General features: G+C 58.4%; 1 protein-coding gene across 1 annotated transcript in view; it reads right to left on the bottom strand.

Moving 5' to 3' along the window:
* Nucleotides 1-26375, bottom strand: part of LOC127036922 (immunoglobulin superfamily member 1-like) — a 133252-nt gene that overhangs the window by 43826 nt on the left and 63051 nt on the right. Inside the window, exons 8-21 of the mRNA XM_050928206.1 lie at nucleotides 24869-25159; nucleotides 23892-23978; nucleotides 23175-23309; nucleotides 22547-22574; nucleotides 21969-22018; nucleotides 21304-21332; nucleotides 20963-21047; nucleotides 12434-12487; nucleotides 10895-11179; nucleotides 10065-10436; nucleotides 6359-6656; nucleotides 3652-3935; nucleotides 3225-3290; nucleotides 2129-2223 (exon numbers count right to left, since the gene is read on the bottom strand). Coding sequence (XP_050784163.1) covers nucleotides 2129-2223; nucleotides 3225-3290; nucleotides 3652-3935; nucleotides 6359-6656; nucleotides 10065-10436; nucleotides 10895-11179; nucleotides 12434-12487; nucleotides 20963-21047; nucleotides 21304-21332; nucleotides 21969-22018; nucleotides 22547-22574; nucleotides 23175-23309; nucleotides 23892-23978; nucleotides 24869-25159 — 2159 coding nt within the window. The remainder of the gene's footprint in view (nucleotides 1-2128; nucleotides 2224-3224; nucleotides 3291-3651; nucleotides 3936-6358; nucleotides 6657-10064; nucleotides 10437-10894; nucleotides 11180-12433; nucleotides 12488-20962; nucleotides 21048-21303; nucleotides 21333-21968; nucleotides 22019-22546; nucleotides 22575-23174; nucleotides 23310-23891; nucleotides 23979-24868; nucleotides 25160-26375) is intronic.

The following is a 26375-nucleotide window of genomic DNA, read 5'->3' as shown; positions in this document are numbered from 1 at the left end:
GCCACTTAGGGATCTGGGGCAAAATCAGTACTGCTAGTAAAGGCAGGGGTCCCTTCCCACTCCATGCATAGGTACATCTCCATACATATTTATAGGAGCCAGTGGGGGGACATGCTGCTGCTTGAGGGAAGTACTACCTGACCTCCTCCTGCATCCCAGCCCAGAGCACCACCCTGGGCCCCAATTTTGTGAGCATTCCATACCCAGATGTGGCTCTCGGGCCAAAAGGTTTGCCCACCTCTGTCCTATGCCTCATACCCCTCAACCTCCCTTAGGGAATGTGGGTCAGAGGGGGGTATGGCGTGCTGTGCGGGGCAGGAGACTGAGGGGAAAGAAAGTGGGGGACCCAGGACTGAGGGGGCAGGACTAGGAGGAGAAGCTACTGAAGGGTGGAAATCCCAGCGCCCTCCTTGGGGTCACCATCTGCCTCCTACCCCCTCAAACCCCCCAACAATCCTGTACCCCCCCCGCCTCGGCTCTGACCTTTGGCGGGAGCATGTCTGCCTTCAAATTCTTGTCCCCCATCCCAGCCCTGCTGCCCTCAGCCCCCATCCCAACACCCCCAACCTACTTCCCTCAAACTCCCAGCTCCCCGCAGCCAGCTTCCCCCAAACACCAGGCAGGGATGGGGGTCAGAAGCAGCGGCAGCTAAATCCCTCTGCACCCTGTTGTGTTCATGGAGACACAATAAAAGGCCCAAGATGCAAACACGCCCCAGCCCCTGCCCCACACTGAACAGGGTTAAACACGGGCCGGGGGCAGGGTCCAGAGCCTGCAGCCTGCTCAGCCCCACGGCAAACCCCCCCTTGACCCCTGGAACCGGCTGTTACAGATCCAGCAGAGCAGGAACCGGGGGAGCCGTGGCAGGCGCCGTGTGAAAGGAGGGGTTTGTTCCAGCCCTGGCCCCGTTCGCTGGAGCGAGTCTCTAGCTGGAAAATCGCCCAGGTTTGGGGGTCTCCCCACTGGCCCCGGAGACGCTAGCGACTGTCCTGGGGGTGGGGCAGAGGAGCCGGCGGAGCTGGGCTGGAGCCGGCATCACCGCAGCTGCTGTTAAAGTCTGACCCCGTTTCCTCCCAAGTTGGGGGTTCAGCCGGGGGAGGGGCGATGGTGTCAGGGTCCCTCTCTCCGGCCGCTGTCCTCAGGACGTCTCCGCGAAGCAGAGTGTGGACGGCCCAGGGGGCCCAGAAGACGGGGGGGTTGCAGCCGCGACAGTGAAGCGAGTCTCTTTCTTTAAGGCCCCCAAAGGGTGGTGGGCGGCACAGCCCGTCCCTACAATATTTTGTCCATCAATGAGGCCTCGTTTCCAACACCCCAATTGTGGGTCACAGATTTCTGCTCCCCCACTTCTCCCGTGTCCCAGGCTGGCCCGAGCCCGGCCCCAGCCTGGCCCGTGGGGTCTGTCCGGCGGCCAGTCAGGTTGGACTAATCCCGTCTTTCTGTTTCGCCAACTTTCCCCGCAACGGTCATTCGTGCATGAACTTCTCACTCACTTTCTATCACGAGGTGTGGGGGTGACACAAGGGCCTGCACCCCCGACTCCCTGCGATTCACGATGACTCTCAGCCAGCCAGTAAAGCAGAAGGTTTATTTGGACGACGGGAACACAGTCCAAGGCAGGTCTTGCAGGCACAGACAGCAGGGCCCCCTTTAGTTAGGTCCATCTGGGGCCCCTAGGGAGGCCACCATGGCCCCACTCCCCACTGACAACCCCAGGCAGAGACCAGCCCGGCTGGGCCACTGAGTGGGACCCTGGCGCCCTCCAGGGGCTGCTCCGTGGGTAGCCCAATGTGCCCAGCCCAGGGGCAGTTCCTCTAGCTGGTACGGGTGCTCGTGGGGTGTTGCTGTCAGGTTGGGAGCTGTTTGGGGAGCGGGGGATTCTCCGCAGGGGTGTTTGGGGGCAGGGGGCTTTGTGCTGGTGTGTCAGCCTCCAAGGGGAAGTGGATCATCCCCCAGGGAGATTCTCTTCCGTGCATGGCCCCATCCAGGCTCCTAGGGGTGCAGAGAGATGGTGGGTTAGGGGGGCCCATGTCACCCTTGACCCAGCCCCAGCGGGGAGCAAGAGGCACAGAATGGGGGGGGGTCACCTCACCTAGCTTGTCCCTCTTAGGCAGCTGTAATAGGCCTCAACCAGGATCAGTCCCAGGACCAGCAGGACCACGGCGCCCAGCGCCAGGCGGGCGATGTTGGCCTTGGTGAAATCCAGGCGCTCCGGGGGGGAGCCTGCTGCAGGGGAAGGGAAGAGTCACTGGGCGGCTTGGATGGGGAGATCAGCAGCTGGCTCTGCCCCGGGAGCAGAGCCCCCAGCCCCGACCCCCATCTGGCAAGTCCAATCCAGCCCCCCTTTGGGGGTCTCCCAGGGGCTGCGACTCTGGGCCACCCCAGGACCAGCCCCACTCAGGGGAGGCCACGTCCTGCTGTCCTGGGGGCTGAGCCTCAGCTTCCCTAGTGAAGGGGGTTCCCAGGTGGATGAATTGCCCCCCGAGACACCCGGCACCCCAGGACTGGCCAGGGGATGGGGACAATCAGAGCCTCAGGATCCCAGCCCCCAGAACAGGGAACCACCCCAGCTCCCTATGCCCATAGGATCCCTCTGTCCACCCTCACAGGTGCCTCTTCCCTGGCCTGTCTGCTGTGCAGTGAGCCCATCCCCAGGGTATCTCGGCTGCTGAGAAACACAACCAGGCAGTGCACGCAGGGGGAGGCTGGTACGTTACCCACTGTCCCCCCACACTCAGGCGGTGCCCAGGGCTCTGGGGACCAGGGCGCAGACAGAGGCAGCAAAACATCTATTGCGGGGAGGGTCAGGGGGTCCCCTGAGACCACAGTGAGGGGAAGAGGAAGGAAGAACCGAGGGAATTCTGGATAATGCTCACTCTAATTGCCAGGGGGATGTCATGTGGCCCAAGAGGGGTGAGGGGTGGGGGGGTGCCTCAGGACTCTGGCACCTCCCAGTTTCACAGCCCAGCCCCCCAGATCCTGCCCTTCCCCTGGGATCTCCCAGCAAATTCCAGGCCGCGACCTGGAGGGCAGGGCATCGGGGGAGCTGGGGGTCTGGTGATGAGTGAGGGGCAGGGGCTGCCCTCTCCCTGATGTCTGGGCCCCACCCTTCTGGATTCTCTGCCCTCATCCCCCGCAACCAGCCCCAGCCCCTAGGCACCATGACCTGTTTCCACCGCTGGTTCAATGGCAGATTCCACCCCCCCACCCCACCTGGCCCCTGGTACCTGGCCCCGCGCTGCCCAGGCGTGTGGGAGCCGGCGACGCTCCAGGGTGAATCGGGTCGGTTCCGCCTGCGGGAATAGAATCAGCATCTGTCAGAGTGGGGAGAGGGGCTGAAACAGTGAATCAGCGATTCCCCCCCAGGACCCAGCTCCTCTATGGGTCCCTAGAACAGGAGCAACCCAGGGGAGCATCCCCCTGGGAAAAGCCCCCTTCTCTGCAGTTGCTCTAGGGGGCAGGAATCCCCCCTCAGCCCCGAAATCTCCAGCTGCTGCTGCTCCCCCTAGCTGGGGAACCCTCCAGTGATATCTCCTCTGCTGTGGCCAGGGCTCAGGGCAGAGCCTGGCTGTGAGTGTCCCATCGGCGCAGAGATCCCCCGATGACCCGGGTCGGTGTGGACTGGGAGAGGGGATACCAAGCCAGGCCTCTCACCTGCTACCACCAGCTCCACAGAGCTGCTGACGTATGACGAGACGAAGGGCTCTGACCGGGGCCGGTAGCTGCAGCTGTAGCTCCCTCCGTGCTGCCGGCCCACGCTGGGGATGCGGAACTTGGCCCCGGTCCCAGCAGGGTCCATGTGTCGCTGCGGGTTCAGGTCTCCAGCCTTGTGCAGGAAGAACCTCACATCCCGGCGCTGCCCCTGACACCGGATGGTGGCGTTTGCCCTTGGGGCATTGAGCCAAATGAGGCTCAGAGAGATGTTGGGTCTGGGTAAGCTGGAATCTGCGCACAGGAGACAGGCTGTGAGAGCCAGACCCGGGCACCCACCCAGCCCTGGCCTCCCTGGCTGGCCCAAGTCACAGACAGATCCAGGGGTCCCTGGGCTGAGATTCTCTCCCAGAGCCCAGAGTCCCCTGACCCAGAATCCCGGCCCTGTGAGCTGGGCTCCCAGTCCCACAGACACCGAGCCACTGCTCCTTAGTTCTTGGGATCCTCATATGCCCGTGTGTGGCCCCTGCCTCATTCCCTGCGTCCGGCCTGCCCTGGACACAGAGCGACTCACAGGTTGGTCTCTGGCGCCCAGCACCACAGGGCCTGAGCCCACACAGGAAGGAAATCACCTTCCCAGCCCCCTGGGAGGCAAGGAGGTGTCATTATCCCCATTTTACACAGGAGGAAACTGAAGCTCAGACAGGTTCACTTTCCTTAGTGAACTCCCAGGGGCAGGAACTATCTCTTCACTCTGTGTTTGTGCAGTGCCAGGCACAACAGGGCCCTGATCATGGCGGGGGTGGGGGTTCTGACAAAATCATGGAGCAGGTCCTCAAGGAATCCATTTTGAAGCACTTGGAGGAGAGGACCGTGATCAAGAAAAGTCAGCATGGATTCACCAAGGGCAAGTCATGCCTGACCAACCTGATTGACTTCTATGAGCAGATAACGGGCTCTGTGGATGAGGGGAAAGCGGTGGATGTGATATATCTTGACTTTAGCAAAGCTTTTGATACGGCTTCCCACAGTATTCTTGACAGCAAGTTAAAGAGGAATGGATTGGATGAACGGACTATAAAGTGGATAGAAAGCTGGCTAGATCATCGGGCTCAACGTGTAGTGATCAATGGCTCCATGTCTAGTTGACAGCCGGTATCAAGCAGGGTGCCCCAAGGGTCGGTCCTGGGGCCAGTTCTGTTCCACATCTTTATTAATGATCTGGAGGATGGGATGAATTGCACCATCAGCAAGTCTGAAGAAGATACTAAGACGGGGGAATGGTAGATACACTGGAGGGTAGGGATAGGGTCTAAAGTGACCTAGACAAATTAGAGGATTGGGCCAAAGAAACCTGATGAGGTTCAACAAGGACAAGTGCAGAATCCTGCACTTAGGATGGAAGAATCCCATGCACTGCTACAGACTAGCAACTGAGTGGCTAAGCAGCAGTCCTGCAGAAAAGGCCCCGGGGGTTACAGTGGATGAGAAGCTGGATATGAGTCAGCAATGTGCCCTTGTTGCCAATGCAAATTGGGCTGCATTAGTAGGACCATTGCCAGCAGATCGAGGGAAGTGATTATTCCCCTCTATTCTGCATTGATAAGGCCACATCTGCAGTATTGCGTCCAGTTTTGGTCCCCCTACTACAGAAGGGATGTGGACAAATTGGAAAGAATCCAGCGGAGGACAACGAAAATGATCAGGGGGCTGGGGCACATGACTTATGAGGAGAGGCTGAGGAACTGGAGTTTTTAGTCTGCAGAAGAGAAGAATGAGGGTTGGATTTGATAGCAGCCTTCAACTCTCTGAAGGGGGGTTCCAAAGAGGATGGAGCTCGGCTGCTCTCAGTGGGGGCAGATGACAGAACAAGGAGCAATGGTCTCAAGTTGCAGTGGGGGAAATCTTGGGTAGATATTTGGAAACACTATTTCACTAGGAGGGTGGTGAAGCACTGGAATGGGTTCCCTAGGGAGGAGGTGGAATCTCCTTCCTTAGAGGTTTTCAAGGACAGGTTTGACAAAGCCCTGGCTGGGATGATTTAGTTGGAGATTGGTCCTGCTTTGAGCAGGGGGTTGGACTAGAACCTCCTGAGGTCCCTTCAAACGCTGATATTCTATGATTCTGTGCTCCCCCAATATAAGGGATCCAGAGCTATTGATATCAGCATTTTCAGAGGTCTCCGCTAACTGTGGGTGTCTTGTTTTGTGGGTGCTCGGCCCTGGGCTAACAGCAGGAGTCACAGAGCGTGTCACAGGCCAAGCCAGTGCCTAGGGTCCATTCACTCCCTGGCTTCTCTGCTGGGAGGGCTGGAAGCCAGGACTCCTGGGTTCTGTCCCCGGCTCTGGGAGGGGAGTGGGGTCTAGTGGGGAGAGCAGAGGGGATGGGGGCCAGGACTGCTGGGTTCTGTGCACAGCACCACCACAGACTTGTAGGAGACTGTGCAAGTCTCTACTATACACTGAGGTTTATAACCTTCAGCTCTGCCTATGGCCCCTTAACTGATTGTTGTCTGGGAAAGGCCCCCCTGCTCTGCAGCTTCCCCTGGGTGAGGACCCTCCAGTGACTCTGTCTCCACTCCCCGGCCAGGTGTCCCCTCTGCTGGGCCCAGGGATCAGGGCAGAGCCTGGCTCTGAGTGTTCCACAAGTTCAGAGACCCCCAGAGGGTCTGGCTGGGTGCGGGTCTGGGAGCCGGGGTGCTGAGCCGGGCCCCTCATCTGCTACAATGATCTTGACGGGGTCGCTCAGATATGACCAGCGACTCTGATCCGTTATGGAGTGATATTCGCAGATGTAGCTCCCTCCATCTTCCCAGCCGACACTGGGGATGGGAAATTCAGCCACGGTCCCATCACGCACCGTCCACACCTGCGGGTTCGGGTGTCCAGCTTTACGCAGAACGAACTCCATGCCTGGGTACCGACCCACACAGCGGATGGTGACGTTTCCCCTGAGCGCCACCACCTTGCTGGGGCTCACCCAGATGGTGGGTTTGGGGTATTCACGCCCTGCTTTCAACAAGAGACAGGATTTAAATAGGGGAGACAGCCCCCCCCCACCCCAATTCAGTCCATCCGTCATTCGGCCTCTCTAGCAGTCTATCCCCTACCAGGGTTGGCACTGCCTGCCCATGGGGCTCGGGGGCAGGGGGTTCACTCAGACATAGCTAAGGATCCGGCTGCATGAGAGATCACCTGCCCCCCCCCCACACCTGAGGCCAGCCAGGGAGCCTGAGCCGTGGGCCCCCTGCAGCTCTGCCCCCCACCCCAGGATTGGAAATAGAGTCTGTGACTGGCGGGAGTCACACAAGACCCACTGTTCCCCAGGGCTTGGGATATGGGGGGTTGTGAGTGCAGGGAAGGGAGCTGTTGGGGGTGGATCTGGGAGGTTTTCCCCATGGCTGCACTGACAGGGAACATTTCGTTTCCCCGAGGGGATCTAGAGCCCACAGATGGGCCCTGTTAGCATTTGAATGAGCTGAAATAAATCCACATCCCATCCCCACAATCCTCACAGCTTGTGGGGGGCAGGGCATTGAACCAGGGATAGTTCCCATCTGCTTCATCAGACTTAGGAGCCAGATTTGGCTCCTAGTTACTCTATGGAGTGGGGTGAGGGGGTGTCTGACACTCTGTATCTCAGGGAAACACCCTGCACCACCTTTTTCATCCTTGTGAAATAATTTTGTGCTATCCAAAGCGAAGTTTGTCATGCCAGGTGTCTTCGGAAGGCTCAGGAGTGTTGTTGTGATAGTGATGTTATAGGTTGTAATTTCATGTATATAGTTATGAGGCTAAAAATGTGCCCTCATGGCTGAATGCTCTGAGGTCAGACCCAGGAAGGTGTAAGCTTCTTGCCCTGGAGACAGTCTGCTCCAAGAGAGGAGGCTCCCCCATTGTGTTTCATTGTGTTTAGCACAATACTTCATTATTTTACACCCTTTAAAGTATATAACTAGTCGTATACAGGTGTTACAAAGTGGGAATGTTCTTAATGTTTTCTCTGAATACTGTGTGGGTGCCTCAGTTTCCCTTTGCATTTCTCAAGGATGTAGATGGTGGGATAAGGGGGTATGACTGTTGTAGAGCCCTAGAGGGCCAGTGTGATGCCATCTGCACAGAGAATGGCCGAAACCCTGTCTCCAGGCAACTGATGGCCTGGGCCGCTCTCCTGCAAGGTGCCAACTGAAGGTATTGGAGACAAAGAGATCAGGTGGCCTCCTAATGCCTGGAAAAGAGACAAAGGCCAGAGGAGGGAGTGTCAGTGCCTGTTTGGACTTCCAGGAAGCACATGGTGTGGAAGGGGATGCTGGGATGCTCTGGAACTACTCATACAAAGCCAGTCAGGACTCTGGGGGGCCTCCTCTCTCTGAGCATACTGTTTCCAGGGCAAGAAGCTTACACCTTCCTGGGTCTGACCTCGGAGCATTCAGTATGCCCTTCCACACCATGCACTTTCCACAGTGAGTCTGCCCAGGCAGATCCTGGGGCAACCAGAGGTCCCTGCACCCCAACTCCGCAGTCAGACGTGATTCTCAGTCAGCCGGTAAAACAGAAGGTTTATTAGACGACAGATCACAGTCTGAAACAGAGCTTGTAGGTACAGAAAACAGGACCCCTCAAGTCAGGTCCATCTTGAGGGGTCGGGAGCCCAGACCCAAGTTCTGGGCCTCTCTCCATTTCCCCAGCCAGCTCCAAACTGACACTCCCTCCTCTGGCCTTTGTGTCCCTTCCAGACAAGAAGGCCACCTGATCTCGTTGTCCCCAACACCTTCAGTTGGCATCTTGCAGGGGAAACTGAGGCACCCACACAATATTCAGAGAAAACATTAAGAACATTTCCACTTTGTCACAACAAAATATAATACTGTATATTGAAGCAGGCAAGTGCTGCTTCTGACTTTCCACTTTTAATTGACCCTTGTAATGCTGATGTGTTGTAGCTTAGAATCATAGATTATTAGGGTTGGAAGGGACCTCAGGAGATCATCTAGTCCAACCCCCTGCTCAAAGCGGGACCAGTCCCCAAGTGGCCCCCTCAGGGATTGAATTCACAACCCTGGGTTTAGCAGGCCAATGCTCTAAACCACTGAGCTATCCCTCCTCTCTCCCTCATTTCATATCAGCTTACAGGGTGGGAGCGGGGTGGAGGGGGCACCACCATTTTGGGCACCACCAAAAATTATACAAACCTGCCGCTTATGAGTGGGGACTAGGGTTGCCTGGTGAAAAAGGGACCCTGGCGGCTGCAGCAGGCCCTGCTGACTGGGTCGTTGAAAGTCAGGTCAGCGGCACAGCGGCCGCCCGGGACTAAGGCAAGCTCCCTGCCTGCCCTAGCTCTACGTGGCTCCCAGAAGTAGCTGCTGGGTCCCTGCGGCCCCTAGGCGCAGGGGTGGCCAGTGAGGCTCTGCGCGCTGCCCCCACCCAGTGTCGGCTCTGCAGCTCCTATGGACTGGGATCCGTGACCAATGGGAGCTGCGGGGAGCGGAGCCTGCAGGCGTGAGGGTAGCACACACCCCACAGAGCCGCCGCAGGGACCTGGTGGGCACTTCCTTGAGCCCCGGAAAGCGCTGCTGGGACCCCAAACCCCTTCATAGAATCAAAGATGGATGTACCCCAACCCCCTGCCCCAGCCTGGAGCCACCTCCTCCACCCCAAACCCCTCATTGCCAGCCCCTCTTCAGAGCCTGCACCCCCCCTCCCACACTCCAAACACCTTGGCCTTGGCCCTGGCCCGGAGCCCCCTCCTGAATCCCAGCTCCCTCATCTCCACTTTGTCACACCTGGCCCCATCCCAGAACCTGCACCCCCAGCCAGAGCCTGTACCTCAACCCAGGGGTGGCAGGTTTGTAGAAATTTTGGTGGTGCCCAGAACCTGCCCCCCAAAAAGCTCCACCACCCCCCATCTGCCTAAGGCTCTGGGAGGGAGTCTGGGTCGGGGGAGGAGGTCTGGGCTGCAGGTCCTGGGCTGGGAATTGGGGTGCAGGATTCAGGCTCTGGGAGGGAGTTTGGGTGGGTAAGGGGGTCTGCAGTGCAGACTCTGGGACAGAGTTTGGGTGCAGGCTCTGGGCTGGGAGTGGGGGTTTAGGAGGGGGTGTAGTGGGCTGGGAGTGCAGGTTCTGGGCTGGGAGTGGGGGTTTAGGAGGGGGTGTAGAGGGGGGTGCAGGCTCTGGGACGGAGTTTGGGGGCAGGCTCCAGGCTCGGGCAGGGGGTGAGGGTGCAGGGCAGGGGGGTGCAGGTTCTGGGAGGGAGTTTGGGGATAGACGAGCTGGCTCTGCTCCCCGGAGGAGTTCTGTGCTCCGGCCCCACTGATTCAGGGGAACCCTGCGCCTGCTTCCCCACTTTCACATGCCCCTACCCCTGAGGGTCTGGCTGGGTGTGGGGCTGGGAGCGGGGAGACTGAGCTGGGCCCCTCACCTGCTACCACCAGCTCCACAGGGTCGCTGGGCTGCGACCAGATGAACGGGTTCAATTTTTCATGATAATAGCAGCTGTAACTCCCTGCGTCTCCTCGGCTCACATTGTGAATCGGAAACTCAGCCCCAGGAAGCTCTGCATTCTGCAGCGCGTTCAGGTTTCCATCTTTGTACAGAAGGAACCTCATGTTCTGGTGCCGACCCCAACACCGGACGGTCACGGCTCCCCCCAAGACTACCCCCCCGCTGGGGCGCAGGGAGATGGAGGGTTTGGGGTAGCTGAGCTCTGCAGTGAGAAGGGGACAGAGCGTGAGACAGACCCCAGCACAGTCACTGCGCCCCGTCCTCACCGCACAGTCCCAGAGACGGGGCCCTAGGAGAAAACCCAGACAGAGGAACCTCTCCGAGATCCCAGAGATTCCTGGGAGCTACAGCCAGAACTACCCGGGAATCTAAATCCAGAGGTCCCCTCTGTACCCGTCTATCTATTTATTGTCGGCCCAACAGCCTGGAGTCAGGACTGCTGGGTTCTATCCCCAGCTCTGGGAAGGGTGTGGGAGCTAGAAGTTAGATCAGAAGAGGGCTGGGAATCAGAGGTGCTAGATGCTGCACAGACGCAGTGAGAAAAAGCCCCCACCCTAAAGCCAAGCCCTGACTATCTAACCAGAAACAAGGTGCAGGAAGGATGATTATTCCCCATTCGTACAAGGGGAAATGGAGGCACAGGCAGGTTAAACAACACCCCAAGGAGCATCTCATCTGCCCAGAGACCACCCTGAGGTCTGGCTCAGTGTCAGGCTGGGAGCAACGACAGCGAGCTGGAGCCCTCACCTGCTACAGTGATCTGCACAATGTTACTCGGATACGACCAGTCGGGTGGCTCCGATCTGGAGCGAGATCGGCAGCTGTAGGCCCCTCTGTCTTTCCGCCTGGCGCTGGGGATGGTGAATTCACCCCCGTCCCCAGCAGCATCCAGTGCCCAGATTTTGATTCCATCTTTATACAGCAGTAATGTCCTGGCCTCGCACCGACACTGACAGCGGATGGTGACAGCTCTCCCCAGTGTGATCACCCCGCTGGGGCTGACGGAGATGGAGGGTCCGGGCGTAGGGATCTCTGCGTTCACACACGGAGAGGAGTGAGATGGGGAGACACAACCCCCTCCCTGTGTGTCTGTAACCTGCCCTTAGTGCCAGCCCCAGGGACAGCGCTGGGGTAACAGACACCTCACTGCATCCACAGGGAACTTGTGGGCTGGGTTCTGATATCAACCCCACAGGGTCAATCCCGAGTCACCTCTGGCTGCACTGGGTGCAGGGCTGGATTCTGGTCTCAGCCCACCAGTAAGTGACCATATGTCCCTGTGCTGAATACAGGACACCTGGTAAAATTACTGTATTCAAGAGACTTCAACGGCAATCGATGAGAACTACGCAGTACAAACATTCAAATTAACAGAAAATTGACTGAGCCCCTGTTAAAAAGAAATACTGCGTAGCTGGATTCTTCTTATTGACCTTATCTTTAAGGTTGTAGAGTTCACATGGGGTGGGGTGACAACACACCTCTACCCCCCTACACGGGGAGAGGTTACACACACACACACGCTCCTATACCCCTCTCACACCAAGGGTGACTGACCAAACTGAACCTCCCGGCCCAGCGCTCTCCACCCTCCATGCCTAGCTGGGCCCCCGGGCACGGACCCACCTCTCCTGTTACCTGGCGCCGTGTCTTCCCAAGGCACCACGTGGCGGGTGGGGAAGCAGAGATACATCGGGTCAAATGCCTCCCCTCCCTAGATTTCTGCCAGAACGTGGCCAGCAGCAGCCTTTTGGCCCTGTGCAGGAGGGAAGGGACAGGAGCTGCCTCCAGTCACTGGGGAGGAGAGGGAGAGTGGGGATGACGGGGGGAGGGATGACCTGGCCCATGTCTTTGCAGAGCTCATCTCTCCCCCTGAGCTGGAAACAGCTTGTCCCTTCCTGCCCACACAGTGTGGAAAGGCAGCGAACACCCCCAGGCTGCTGCTGGCCACTGACATAACCAAGACACCTCCTGTCCCCCAGCTACAGCACGAGCAGGAAGGGGTTAAGCCGTAAGTCTGCATTGTGCCCCAGGGAACCTGCTTGCAGGGGCCTCAGGGAACCTGGCCAAAGAGGGGCTCAGCAGGGGAGGGTGCCCAGGGGACGGAGCAGCCCCACGTTCCCTGGGGGCAGGACCCAGGGCGACAGGGTGGGGGGATGAAGGGGGATGAAGGGGGTGCTAAGCCCCTGCCCAGGGCGCTGCTGTGGGTATGAATAGGCTGGAAATCACTTCTCCCCACCTCCCCATCCTGAATGCCGAAGTTTTCCCTGAACCATGGATACTCACGTCCAGACTCTCCACTCTGTCCAGACACCCCGCTCTGCCCGGCCAGCCAGCAGCCTGGAAAGGAGACACCTCGTTAGGGACCAGATCCAAGAGTGACTCAGACCGCCCCCCCCGGCCCCAGGGGCACACATCCTTGTCTCAGATCCCCCCCTATGAACACACGCCCTGGCTGACTCCAATACTCACCAAGGAAAAGGATCATGAGAGCAGATGCCATGATGGGGGCAGCGAGGGGCCCCTCAGTGCTGCTTCCAACACCCCGGTGCCCAGCTCCACCGAGCCCCAAATAAGGAACTCAGCTGATGGCTCCAGCTAAAGGAAGATGACAATGTCTTGTATCTTCCTGTGTCTATCACACCTTGTCTCTAATCTGCAGGCGAAATCGAGTGTGGTCAAAGCAAGCAGAAGCCTTTGCAAAACCCAGGAAACCCAAGGACCGTCAGCCTGGCCAGGTGTCACGCAGCTCCCAGCTTATCTGTGTCTTTGTGGATGGGGGGACAGGTCACCTCAACGTACCCCGCAGCCTTGAGGAAGGTGCATCAGGCTGAGAGCCAGGCGACCACGGACTCTGGTCTTCCATCTTCCACTGACCACGATTTCCGTGAAAATTCCATCTCCTTTACATTTGGGGTTCAAGCCTGGCTGATGACTCGCACAGCTAAAATTAATACATGATCATGCAATTAAAGGATGGTGTCATAATGGAGGGGGCAGAGTTAAGGTCGGTCAGGAAACTGTAACTGTGACATTTCCTGGCGCTGGAGAGTTTGACTCTGCAGCCTTCCCACTCAGCCTGCCAACCTGCCCACCTGCGACACGAGCCGTGGCACCGAGTGAGGAGCGGGCGCGATGGGGGATGCCTGGATTTGCTGCCCCTTGCGCCATAGCGGAGCGGTGATGGTGGGTTTACACTGTAACATCTGGATCTAAGAGGCTTTTCTCAGCGTGTGAATCAAATCAACAAGGTTCAAAAGAAAATAGGAGAAAGAGAAATTCCATCTGTCATGGACTCACAGGTTGTGCCCACTTGTTGCCCTGTGCGGTCTGTCGGGGGTGCCCCTTTCAGTGTGACAGCCCTTCTCGGGGGTGCACTCTCTCTCAGAATTAAGCCCCTTCAAACCTGTCTCTCATCGCGGGCCCCCTCAGAGAGTCCACTCACTCTGGACCCCCGGGGCCTCCATCTCCCAAAGGGGATGATGCAACTCTCAGCCAGCGTAAAACAGGAGGGTTTATTGAGCGTTGAACCCATCACAGGAAACTCTCAGAGCCTCAGGCCTGGCCTCCCCCAGCCCAGCACATCCCAGTCTCCCCTGCATCCAGGTGGGCTCTGCCTGCTCCCCCTCTCCAGCCAAGAGCCCCCCTGCTTCCCAGCTGGGTATCTGATATCCCCTGCCCGAAGCCCCACCTCTGTCCATTGTCTTCTCTCCAGGTAAACAGGGTTGTGAACAGGGTCACCTGGGCCTCCTCTCCTCCCTTCTGTCCTCTGGCTCTTCGCAGCCCATTGTGCTCCTGGGACAGCTTCTTGTTACCAATCTGCCTGGGGCCACAGTTGATCAGGCTGGGGCCACAGGATTTTTTTGGGGAGGAGATGATGAGGCACACAAAGTGTCTAAATTTTAAAGCTTTATTAATATGTAACCTTTATGCCCCTCTGAGTTTGCAGCAACAAGGGCTGGGTTCAATATCCAGGGGTTCCGTTTCAATAACGCATTGCAAAACCGGCTCAAGCCCCCACCCAGTGACCTGGGACAATGACAGACTACCCCCCCCCCCCCCCCGGGTGCCTCTAGGAGGCAATACTTCCCCTCTTGCAAGCACGGAGTCTGAGTGTAGCAAAATCCTTTTAATAAAGGAGGGAAACAATGTGGCATCATATTGGGGAAACACCACAAACAGGATTCATAACACAAACCATGAGCAAAAGACCCATCCCCAAGTAAGTCTGGCAGTGTCCTTTTCCCCTTAGGGTTTTACGTCCAATCACCCCAAAGTCCAACAACCCAAAAGTCTATGTCCCTGGTCAGTGCCACCCCAGAGTTCAAAAGTTTATCTGCAAAGTTTTAACCCCCCCCCAACCTGGGTGGAAATGGGGGGCAGCACACAGGGTGTTAAGGGGGCACCTTATGTGGGCCAAGGCCGACTGCCCCGCCTCTCCGTGGAGTTCTGCTGCAGCCTTCACCAAGACCGGCTCCATGCCACCAGCTGTGCCACTCCTCCAGCTGACCCAGAAGCCCCTCCAGCCATCCCCACAAACCACTCTGCCCTGCTCTGCTCCATGGACTGCTCCAATCGCCCCGCAAACTGCTCAGCTCAGCTCCACTCACTGTTCTGTGGGCTGCTCCAACCGCTTAGCAATAGATCGTCAGGCTCCCCTGCTAGTTAACACAGCACTCAGTGATCTCAGCGCCATCAGTTTAGCTCTTTTAGTGACTGCAGGTTGTAGCAGGTGAGCCCCAGTACTCATGCACCTTTAGCCCAAAGTGAATTCAGCTCAGCAGCCTCTACATGGCCTCTTAATGGAATCAAAATTAGCTCTGCTCTTCGACAGTGGAGAGAAGAGAAGGTACAAGTCATATTCCAGGCCCTCAAAGGCGGCCTACGCCCACCGTGCGTGCGTGCGTGCGTGCGTGCGTGCGTGCGTGCGTGCGTGCGTGCGTGCGTGCGTGCGTGCGTGCGTTCCACCCACCCATTCACGGGGTTTTGGCACCCATGTCCCTTGTCTAGCGAGTGCTACTTAGTTGATGGTGAGACCCTCTGTCATAAAACAGGTTCATAGTCCCTCATTCACATAATCAGGGCAACAACATTTTATTCCTCCTGCCCCAATAACAGAGAAATTGGGGATCTCACAGCTGTCAAAGTGACCATTTTAGGCTGCCCTGGGCTATGCTAGGCAGGGTGGGTGTGCCTATGCAAACAAGATCAGCTCCTGAAATTCCTTTCCACACTCGCCATAATTCACCACCAGATGTCAAGGTAGAGCTCATCCTGACTCTGCTTACAAATAAAATAATAAAATCACAGCAGAGTGCTGGGAACGCTTCCACATCACTCAGGGGAAGAAAGAAAGCATTAATGCCCCAAGCTTAAACCCACTTTCATGCTCACACACGCATGACCCAGACTGGCCAAGTCTGGGTGTAACGTCAGAAGGAGGCGGGGGTGAGGTGATGGTGTGTGGAGTGCCGTACTGGGTCCAGGCCAAGGATCCGCTGTGCTTTTCAAGTTGCTTTAGCTTTCAGGAGGGTTTTAAGTTCTGGGCTCCTTGGGGGTGGGGTGGATTTTGTTCAGGGAACCTTTGCTTCTGGTGCCCTCTGTGCCAACCACTGGAAAAAACAAGGGAACCCCTCACTTTGTCATATACAAACATTGGCTAGAGAGCAGGAGGTCAGGGGGCTCCATTCCCAGCTCTGGAAGGTCTAGTGGTTAGAGCAGGGGGGTGGGTGCTGGGAGCCAGGACCCGGATGTGATGGTTGTGCCATCTCACTCAGTGCTGGGTAATACTGGGGGCACCACAACTCAGGGGCAGCTTTAAAGGTGCTGCAGGAACCTGGCCAGATGATCCCAATGGGCCGTAAATCCCTCACCCCAGTGCTCACCAGCTGCCCAGGAGCCTCTCCCTGTAGCTGCTCTTGGCCCCCCAGAGCAGGAGGGGGACAAGCTGCAGATTCTCCCATAACCAACACCCCCCCAAATCCTGCCTGTTCCCTGGTGTATCCCCCTTCAAATCTCCCCAAGTGTGCCCCTGCACACCCTCCCCCACCACAGCCCATCCCCCCTCACCCCCATTGCCTGCTATGTTTCCCCCCAAATGCCCATCCCCCATCCTCAATTAAGATGTCCCCTATGGGCTTCGCACCAGGCTGCCTCTGGGAAACTGGGCCTTCCTGCACTGGGGGTGCGAGACAGCAGGGAAGAGAGGACAATTGAAGGTGCCCCCTATTAATATAATTTATGGAGATATACCTATGTCACAGAATTAGAAGGGACCTTGAAAGGTCATTAAGTCCAGCCCCCTGCCTTCACTAGCAGGACCAAGTACTGATTCTGCCCCAGCTCCCTAAGTAGCCCCCTCAAGGATTGAACTCACAACCCTGGGTTTACCAGGCCAATGCTCAAGCCACCAAGCTAGCCCTCCCTGCTGTTAGGGAGCACCTGGGTTCTCCCCTTGTAAGTATTTCAGGGTGAATCTATCCCATGGCCAAAGGGGACACTAGGGGCCATTGCCTGCCCCTGGCTCCCCCATCCCACCCCAGTTGGCCGGAGGCGCCCCAGCTCACCTGCAGTTTTGGTGGGAAAACAAATTCTCCCCCGATCCGCTGACCCCAACTCTGTAAGTGGGGAGCCCCTCCCCATCCCCCCATCCCGCTTACAACCATTTCCCTTCTACCTCCTCCTCCACTCTCGTCTCCCCTTCAACTCTTCCCGTCACCTCTCCAACACCCACCCACCCGGCCCCTTTCTGTCTCCCCTCAAATTCCTGTCCCCATTCCCTCCCTGATCTCAGCCTGTCTCCCCTATAATCCCTTCACTCCACCACCCTCAACCTTTTCCCCCAAACTCCCCTATCCCAGCTGCTCTTTGCAGAGGGTCTCACAGGTTTCAAACCGAGCCCCTGGTTCTACTTGGCTCCTGGGCAAACCCCCAGCAGCAGCGGCTCACAGGCAAAGCTTTCGGGTTAACTCCCCGGACAAGGAATCACACCCGGCCTGTCTATTGAAACGGGGGCTGAGTGGCGGCCAACAGCCGGAGTCAGCCCGGCTCCAAGTCTCACTCCTTCGGGAGTCACCGGAGCAGAGCCGCTTGTGACCAGACCAGCTGGGCTGTGGGGGGAGGAACCGGTTCATTTCACTCTCCGGATGGATGGGCAGGGCGGCTGCTGATCCCGCTCCTAGTGTAAGCAGGGGAAGGGTCCCGCTATTGTGGGGAACTTTCCTGGCTTATACCCGCCCCGGTGGGATTGGCTAGTGAAAGGATCTGAGTCCTCCCTCCCACTCCCTTTACCCAGAGGTCTGCCTGACTTCGAGGGCTCCCCTTCTTCCCTCCCGTGCGGCAGAGCCCTCGTAACCCCGGCAAGGCTGGGCCCCGCATCCCTGGGGGCTCGACCCCCGGTCTTGCGGTGGTCACCTAGGACAGAGGCGAGGGTGTCCCCACTCTGAGGCACTCTCTTTGCACCAGGTGCTTCCCTTACCCACTGATCATTACACAGAGTTCAGAGCACGTACAATTTATTAAACAGCAACTCATATAGAAATAAGGAAAAGATGGAGAAGGTTAAAGGGAATTAGTCACACCGCATTGTGATCATAAGGAGACCACAAACAGCCACCTCTGCACGGGAAAGGAAGTTCACAGTCTGTTCCTCACACGTCCCAGGTCTCTTTCCCAGGGCCTGGCCGCGCCGCGGTGATACCACAAGGTGACAATCTGTACCTCAAAGTAGCACCATGGAGCCCCCGTATTCACCACTGCGATAGAATTATGATGGGTTGGCTACAAAGGTGCCTTGTGAGGCATCATTTTAAAAGTCTTGATCTGTTGAACATTCATGCCCTGTTGCACTGTCTGCGCTGTCCTTGTGTGGGACGTTTTGAAGCATTGCTGGGTGTGCTACTGAAATGTGTTGTGAGATTGGGAGATGCCCACAGCCAACCTTTCAACTGCAAGAGAGGACCAGCCAGACACTGTTAATGGCTCATCAACACCCCTCAAGGAAAGAATCCATTTCCCCAGCGACTGTGCACAGTGGAGATTGCTGGACCAATGGGGACTGCCTGGTCCCCGGGTCGCAGCAAAGACCTTTCAAGCAAATTGGAAAAAAATATTAAAGAGGGGAAGGGACATAATCCCTGGGCTTCTCTTCCCCACAATTCGACACCTGGAGGAACATCTGGAGGACAAAGAACAGGAGTCTTTGTGGCACCTTAGAGACTAACAAATGTATTTGAGCATAAGCTTTCATGGGCTGCAGCCCACTTCTTCAGATGCATAAAATAGAACATATATTGAGGAGATATATATACACATACAGAGAGCATGAAAAGGTGGGAGTTGTCTTACCAACTCTGAGACGCCAATTAAGTAAGGGAAAAAAACTTTTGAAGTGATAACCAAGATAGCCCAGTACAGCCAGTTTGATAAGAAGTGTGCAAATACTTACAAGGGGAGATAGATTCAATGTTTGTAATGCCTCAGCCATTCCCAGTCCCTATTGAAACCTAAGGTGATTGTATCTAGTTTGCATATCAATTCCAGCTCAGCAGTTTCTCCTTGGAGTCTGTTTTTGAAGCTTTTCTGCTGCCTCCCCCAACCCCCATATCACCTCTGGCCCCTGCTGCCTCCCCACCTTGCCCCGACTCCCTGAGCTCCCTTCTGCACACCCAGGCAGGCTAGTCCAGACCCGCACTCAGGCAGGTACATACGTTTCCTTGCTGGATTAAAACTTAGTTCACCAGACCCGTGTCACCCGTGAAGAGGAGTTATTCTCACCGGGCCGTGCGGCTGCCGGGCGAGGAAGGCAGGGGACTCAGCCGGCTTCCCCAGGCGCCCTCTGGCAGAGAGCTGCGCTGCCAGCCCGGCCTCACTTCCTGGCTCTGGGCAATGCCTAATGGGTCTCAGCGGGAGCACTCGCTGCTGGAGTCTTTCCCACGTACATTCGTTCCACCGGGATCAGTCTGACTCGCTCCCTGGCAGAACTTGGGGGTACGGGGCATGTGACCCAGCATGTCCCCCCCACTCATTTTGCCTATCCCAGACCTGCATAACAACGTGATCCTGCCACTCAGCGCTTGTTTCCCGAGCCCCAGAGCGAGGCTCCACACTGGGCAGCTGCTCCGTGAATGCCAGGAGGAACCTGGGGTTGTTTCTTTCCATGGCACACAGCAGCTCAGGCAACTCTGATTCCTGTTCAGACTGGGAGCTCAGCAGGGCCGGTGCAACCATTTAGGCGGACTAGGCAGTTGCCTAGGGCGCCGAGATTTGAGGGTGCCAAAAAGCGCCCCCCAATTTTTTTTTAAATGGTTGAGCAGCCGCTGCTGCTGGGACAGAGAGGGAGTCTGAGCTGCCGGCAGCATCCGGCAGTCCAGGGTGTCCCCTGGGTCAGGGCACTGCCGCGGCAGCCCAGGGGGTCCCCTGGCCCAGGAAAACCCCAGGCAGCCGGCAGTCTAGGGTGTCCCCTGGGTCAGGGCGCAGCCGCAGCAGCTGGCAGCCCAGGGTGTCCAGAGGGGGCAGCAGGCAGCTCCCGTGGAGCTGCCGCAGTCATGCCTGCGGACGGTCAGCTGCTCGCGCGGCTCCGGTGGACCTCCCGCAGACACCACTGCGGCAGCTCCACTGGAGCTGCGGGACCAGCGCGCGGGGCGGCGAAATTGCCGTCCGCCTAGGGGGCTCAAAACCCTAGCGCCGGTCCTGGAGCTCAGGACATACGGCCTGGCCAGCCACGCTGCATTCACAACAGTGGAGAGCCGGGCGGGATCCATCCTTTCACACAGGGATGGCAGGTGCACCGGAAACAGGGGCCTTTGGAAAATGCCGCGAAACGCAGCTGGAACAGCAGGAGATGCTGGGACAGAAAATAAGGCACCATGGGACACTGAGCCCGCCCCCATTACGAGCTGCGATCCCCCCCCCCCGCCTTCTTACAATCCCTAGCTGCAGAAGGTGCCGAGTAGCACGGTGGGATAGCTACCCACAATGCACTGCTCTCGCTGTCGACGCTGGAGCACCAAACGTGGACACGCTCTGCCGACAGAGGATGCACAGTGTGAACGTGCAATAGCGATGTGATCACGGCGCTTTTTGTCAACAAGACTCTAGTGTAGACAAGGCCCAACTGTCAGAGGAGCGAAGTTCTGGAGCAGCCTCCCAAGGGACCTGTCCCTTCCCCGTCCCCAGCCATCCCCAAACTGAACCCCCCTCCAGCTCCTCCTTTCTGGCCTTTGTCTCTTTCCCGGGGCCAGGAGGTCACCTGATCGCTTTGTTCACCTTTAGCTATTCTCTTGCAGGGGGAAAGGGCCCCAGACATTTATTGCCAGGATACAAAGTGTCGGCCATTTATGCACATTGGAGACTTACAAAATGAATAGGGGAAACTGAGGCACCCACACAGTATTCAGAGGAAACGCTAAGAACAGTTCCACTTCATTACAGGACCTAACAGGCTTCAAGACTGCGCTTCTGGAGGGGACGGGATGAGGAGACATCCCACAACAGCATGGAGCCGATCTGTGACTGTTAGCAGTACATCCCTCCAAGGGACAGAGACGAGACACTCGCTGGTCACTGTATCTGGTGCCGGGAAGGAATTTCTCCCCCAGGTCAGATTGGCAGAGACCCTAGGGGGGCGTTCGCCTTCGTCTGCAGCCTGGGGCGCAGGCCACTGGCAGGTTTAAACTAGTGTCAATGGTGGATTCTCTGTAACTTGAAGTCTTTAATCCATGATTTGAGGCCGTCAGTGACTCAGCCGGACGCTGGGGTGTGCTACAGGAGTGGGTGGGTGAAGTTCTGTGGCCTGCAATGTGCAGCAGCACAGACCAGATACCAGGTCCCCCCGCTTGGCCTGCAGCGCCTGGCGGTCCAGCTCGGCGTAGGTGAGTCCGTCAGTGCCAAGGCTGGGCTCCTGGGGACAGGAGGGGACAGAGTCACTGGGGCGTGCGTGTGCATGTGTGTGCACCAACTGCCCACACACACACGTTCACACAGAGCAGGGCTTGTCCCCTCCAGCAGGCAGTGACAGGGACACACACACACACACACCCCTGCAACCCCATCGCCACCCCAAAATACTGAGTGTGACAGATCAGGTGAGGGGGCCCATGTGGGTCAGGCTTGGGGATCAGGGCCTGCAGGCGGACAGGGACACTTACGAGGGTCTATGTTTCTTTTCCTTCGTCGATGGAGGCATCTGTGGAACAGAGACATCCGCTGAGCTGCACCCCCGGCCGGCCCAGAGCAGAACTCCACACCCCGCTCTGATCCCTCCATCCAGCCTGGGGGCTCAGAGCCTGGCACAGCCACCCCTCCCCCACCCCACAGCATGGGCCAGGGTCATTAGCCCCATGTTACAGAGAGGAAAACTGAGGCACGGAGATGGCAGCAGAGTCTAGGGGGTTATGGTGGGTCAGGGGGGCTGGGAGGCAGGATGCCTGGGTTGTCACCCTGGCTCTGGGAGGGGAGTAGGGTCTAGTGGTTATAGCAGGGGGCTGGGAGCCAGGAGTGGTTGGGGATTCCCCACAGGTCACTGGCTGGGAAGGTCTGATGGAGAAATGAAGGGGGGACACACAAAGCCCCAGGTCTGGGGAGGGAGAATGGGGGGCACAGAGAGAGATTCTATGAACTAGAGGGGGAGGGGAGGGTGACCCACAGGGAGCTGGTCAGGAGGAGGCAGGAAGCTCAGCTGACACCGGCTACCTCTGGGACTTTCTCCATTTACAGCAGCTGTAAATCAGGCCCTGCCCCGTATTGGTAGAGCCCCCACAAGCCCCACCCCTCACAAGGTACCCTCCCCCACCAATGGTACCCCCTTGGGTGCATTACTTACAGATGGGGTCTTGCTGAGCTGGCGCCTTCAATACCTCCAAGGGGATGGTGCTAAAAGAGAAAAAAATCCCCTTGTAAATGTCATATCCCCCCACCCACAGGGAGATTCCCCAACACACCCAGAGAGCCCCCAATCCTGCCTCACACTGAACCCTGTTCCCTAACCCCCCAACCACACCCATTAGACCCCACTCCCCTGCCAGAGCTGGGGACAGAACCGAGGGAGAGGTGACACGTGTATAGGGGGGAAGCAGGGTCACATGCCGCCCCCCCCCCCCGGACAGCTGAGTCACATGGTTCAGCCGGGCCCCTCCCTGCTGAGCAGCTGAGCTGTGGAGCAGGGAGCAGAGCCAGGAGCTGCAGGTGGGGGGTGTCACTGTTTTCCGAGAGGGAGGGGGCGGGTGTGGTGTGACTCCAGCTGTTCTGGGGTTGTGCCCCTCCACTGTCAGCAGGCCCAGATCATGTCTGAGGAGTCCTGGCCCCCAACCCCCCACTCCCCCCTCCCAGAGCCGGGGACAGAACCCAGGAGCCCTGTGACCCAGGCAGGTCCATCGGGATGGGGAGGATCCAGGTTCCTACCTGCTCGGTCTCGGTGCATCTCGTTTTCCTGTAGAGGGACACAAACCAGAATCCCCCATGAGCCGATCGGGATCCCCTAGTCCCAGCACCCTGCCACTCACCCCCCACAGGGCGGCAGGGATAGAGGTACCTGGGGGGTCCCCTCTACTGCTGGTGCTGAGCCTGGATCCCTGCTGGAGTGGGATGGACCAGCAGGGAGCTGCACAACACCAGAGCATGCACCAGGAGGAGGAGCAGATTAACTCGGGGGGCTTGTCCTGTCCCCAGTCCTCCCTCCTTAGTGACTCATTATAATGAACCCGATCCATAGGTCGGCTCCCCTGGCACCACAGGTACCTGAGAGGCACGGTGCCCACAGCTCATTATACAGGGACCCCTTGCTCAGTGCTGAGATGCGGCCACAGATGGTGCAGATGGTACAGAGAGATTGGTCATATGGGGACCCTCCGCTGGCCCTAAGATGCAGCCCCTCTGGGGTGGCACAGCTGTGTGTACAGGGATTACACATGCAACAGCGCCCCCTGCTGAGCCCCCCTGCTCCTTGGCTTTCCCGGCTCAGTCCCCCATCCCAGCTGTGACCCCATCCGGCCCTGTCTAGCGGCAAACCCTCGCTGGGCAGGGCACTCACTGGCTCGGGTTCTTCTGTAGCAGACGAAGGCCACGGGGAGCAGGAGGAGAAGCAGGAGGAGGGCAGCAGCTGCCGCGCTCACCCCGGCGATGATGAGGCTGGTCAGACCCAGAGGTGCCGGCGGTTCCGATCCGCCTGGGAAACAGCAGCAGCTGTGAGTGCCAGGAGCAGCTGGTCTGTTCCCCCCCAGCCCCTCCCACCCCAGGCGGTGCCCAATGGGCTGGGACACCTCAGGGCACAGGCAGCAAAATAGTATATGGGGAGGATGTTGGGGGCCCCAGGGCATCAAGTGGGGTCAGAACCAGGAAGATTTGGGGGATTTATAGCACTAGGCTGCAGGGCTCGGGACTCGGTAGGGGTCGCTCTCCCCATCAGTCAGGGCTGGCCCCATAGCCCCAGCACAGCACTAGGGGGCGCTGTCTGATCCAGCCTGGCCGTCATTTCTAAGGCATTTCAACCTCGGCCTCATGGCCACACCGGCTCAGGCCAATGGGCCCATCTAGCCCAGTATCCCGCCTCCCATGCTGGCTGCTCCTGGCTGCATTGCAGGGAGCTCCGGTGGGTTCATGTCAGAGCAGGAGGCTTCGCTCCCCTCCCAGATCCATTGGCGGGTGGGGGGAGTCACTGCCCCTGAGAACAGCCTCCATCCCTCCCCCTGGCCAACCACTGGAGAGAAGCTGCCCCATAATCTGTGACTCAATAGATTCCCCCTGGTACCTGGCCCTGCTCTGCCCACGCGGTTGGGAGCTGGTGCCGCTCCAGGCTGGGCTGAGTCCATTCCCCCTGTGGGAATAGAACCAGCATCTGTTGGGGCAGAGGGAGGGGCTGAAACACTGATGCAGAGATCACCCCCACCCTCCGTGACCAGTGGAGGATCAGCCTCTGGGCTCAGGGCCCTGGCCCAGTGGGGGGCCCCGGAGAAGATTCAGCCCCCAGACTCTGGTTCCTGCAGAAGCAGTGGGCGAGGGGAGGCAGGGGAAGCCTCTGCTGCGGCCCCGGGAAGTGAGGACTCTCGCTACCTGCTGTGGCCTCTGGGCTGGGGGACTCTCACTCCCTGCTGCGCCCTGGGGCCAAGACGCAGGGACAGAGCCCACAGAGGCTCACAGTGGGGGGGGAGCAGAAAGTAACAAATGGGTTGTGGCATGGGGGGACAGAATGGGGTGGGGCCGTGGCTGGAATAGGGGCAGGGCCCCGGGGAAGGGGCAGAAAGGGGCGGGGCCGTGGGCGGGGCCACAGGCAGAGGAGGTGGAACAGGAGAGGGATGCAGGTGGAAAGGGGGGAGGGATCCCCCTTGCTCCCCAGGAAACCTTAATCCACCTCAGCTCGTGACTCAGCATCGATCGCTACTGTCCGTCCGGGAAGCAGGGGTTGTGGCTGGGGATGGTGCCGGCTCGGCAGCCCCTGGGCCCTAACTCCTCTGTGCATCCCCAGAGCAGGGGCAGCCGGAGGAGCATCGCCTTGGAAAGACGCCTGCTCTTCAGCTCCCCCTGGGGCAGGGATCCCCCCTCCCTCAGCCCTGAACCCCCAGGAGCTGCTGCTCCCCCCAGGCTGGGGAACCCCCCAGTGACACTGTCCCCGCTCCCTGTCCAGGCGAGTTCTAGGGCTCTGGGCAGAGACTGGCTCTGAGCATCACTTCAGGTGCCGAACTTCTGAGGTTGCGGCTGGGAGTGGGGACGTGGAGCTGGGCCCCTCACCTGCTACCACCAGCTGCACAGTGTCGCTGGGCTGCGAGGAGACGAAGGGCTCTGACCGGGGCCGGTAGCTGCAGCTGTAGTTCCCTCCGTGCTGCTGGCCCATGGTGGGGATGCGGAACTCGGCCTCGGCCCCAGCAGGGTCCATGTGTCGCTGCGGGTTCAGGTCTCCAGCCTTGTGCAGGAAGAACCTCACGTCCCAGCGTGGACCCTGACACCGGATGGTGACGTCTGCCCCTGAGGCCACGAGCCCAGTGGGGCTCAGAGAGATGGAGGGTCTGGGTAAGCTGGGATCTGCGCACAGGAGACAGGCTGTGAGAGCCAGACCCAGGCACCCACCCAGCCCCGGCCTCCAGCTGCAGAAGAGAAGAGTGAGAGGGGATTTGATAGCAGCCTTCAACTACCTGCAGGGGGGTTCCAAAGAGGATGGAGCTCGGCTGTTCTCAGTGGTGGCAGATGACAGAACAAGGAGCAATAGTCTCAAGTTGCAGTGGGGGAGGTCTAGGTTGGATATTAGGAAACACTATTTCCCTAGGAGGGTGGTGAAGCACTGGACCAGGTTCCCTAGGAAGGAGGTGGAATCTCCACCCTCATCTTCTATGATTCCCTGGCATGGGCAGATACAGGGGCCCCCTGGCAGAGATTCTCTCCCAGATCCCAGAGTCCCCCTGACCCAGAATCCCGGCCCTGCGAGCTGGGCTCTCAGCCCCACAGACACGGGGCCTTGGCTGCCTTGTTCTTGGGGTCTTCATATGCCATGTGTGACCCCTGCCTCATTTACTGCGTCCGGTCCCCCAGCACAGAGAGACTCACAAGCTGGTCTCTGGTACCCAGCACAGCAGCGCCTGAGACCCACAAAAGAAAGGAGTCAGTCCCCCGGGTGGTAGTGAGGCATCTTTATCCCCATTCTACAGGGGGGAAACTGAGGCACCAACAGATTCACTTTCCTTAGTGAGCTCCCAGGGTCAGGGACTGTCTCTTCACTCTGTGTTTATGCAGCGCTATTGAGGGAGCATTTGCAGAGGTCCCCACTCTCTGTGGGCATCTTGGTTTGTGGTCTCTCAGCCTGAGATCCCCCAAGGTTGAGGCCTTCCCCCCCCGGTCCCCCAGGAAGGAGATTTTTTAAAACCGCGATGTGCTCCCATCACACAGAGTCTGTTGCCATGCCAGGAGCTAGGCCAGATCTCCGAGGTCCCAGCCCAGCGCCGTGTCCACCAAGCCACTGCTTCTCCTGCAGCCCCTGCCTCAGGGCACTGCCTGGGGCGGGGCCTGGAGAACAGAGGGGATGGGATCAATGGATTAAATAGTGATTCACGGTTCCTACGCACAAGGGGCAGCGTTAAAGTAGCCTTCCTGCCCCGAGTCTCCAGGGGCTGATGCTCCCCCCTGCCTGGGGAACCCCCTCTGTCCCTGCTTCCCAGCCAGGCGTCCCCTCTGCGGGGTCAGGGCTCACAGCAGAGCCTGGCTCTGAGTGTCCCATTGGCACCGAACCCCCATGAGGATCTGGGTG

This window comes from Gopherus flavomarginatus, chromosome 18 (assembly GCF_025201925.1).
Source record: "Gopherus flavomarginatus isolate rGopFla2 chromosome 18, rGopFla2.mat.asm, whole genome shotgun sequence".
NCBI classification, from domain to species: Eukaryota; Metazoa; Chordata; order Testudines; family Testudinidae; genus Gopherus; species Gopherus flavomarginatus.
The sequence above is the reverse complement of the archived record's forward strand: the minus strand, read 5'-3'. Positions and strand labels throughout refer to the sequence as shown.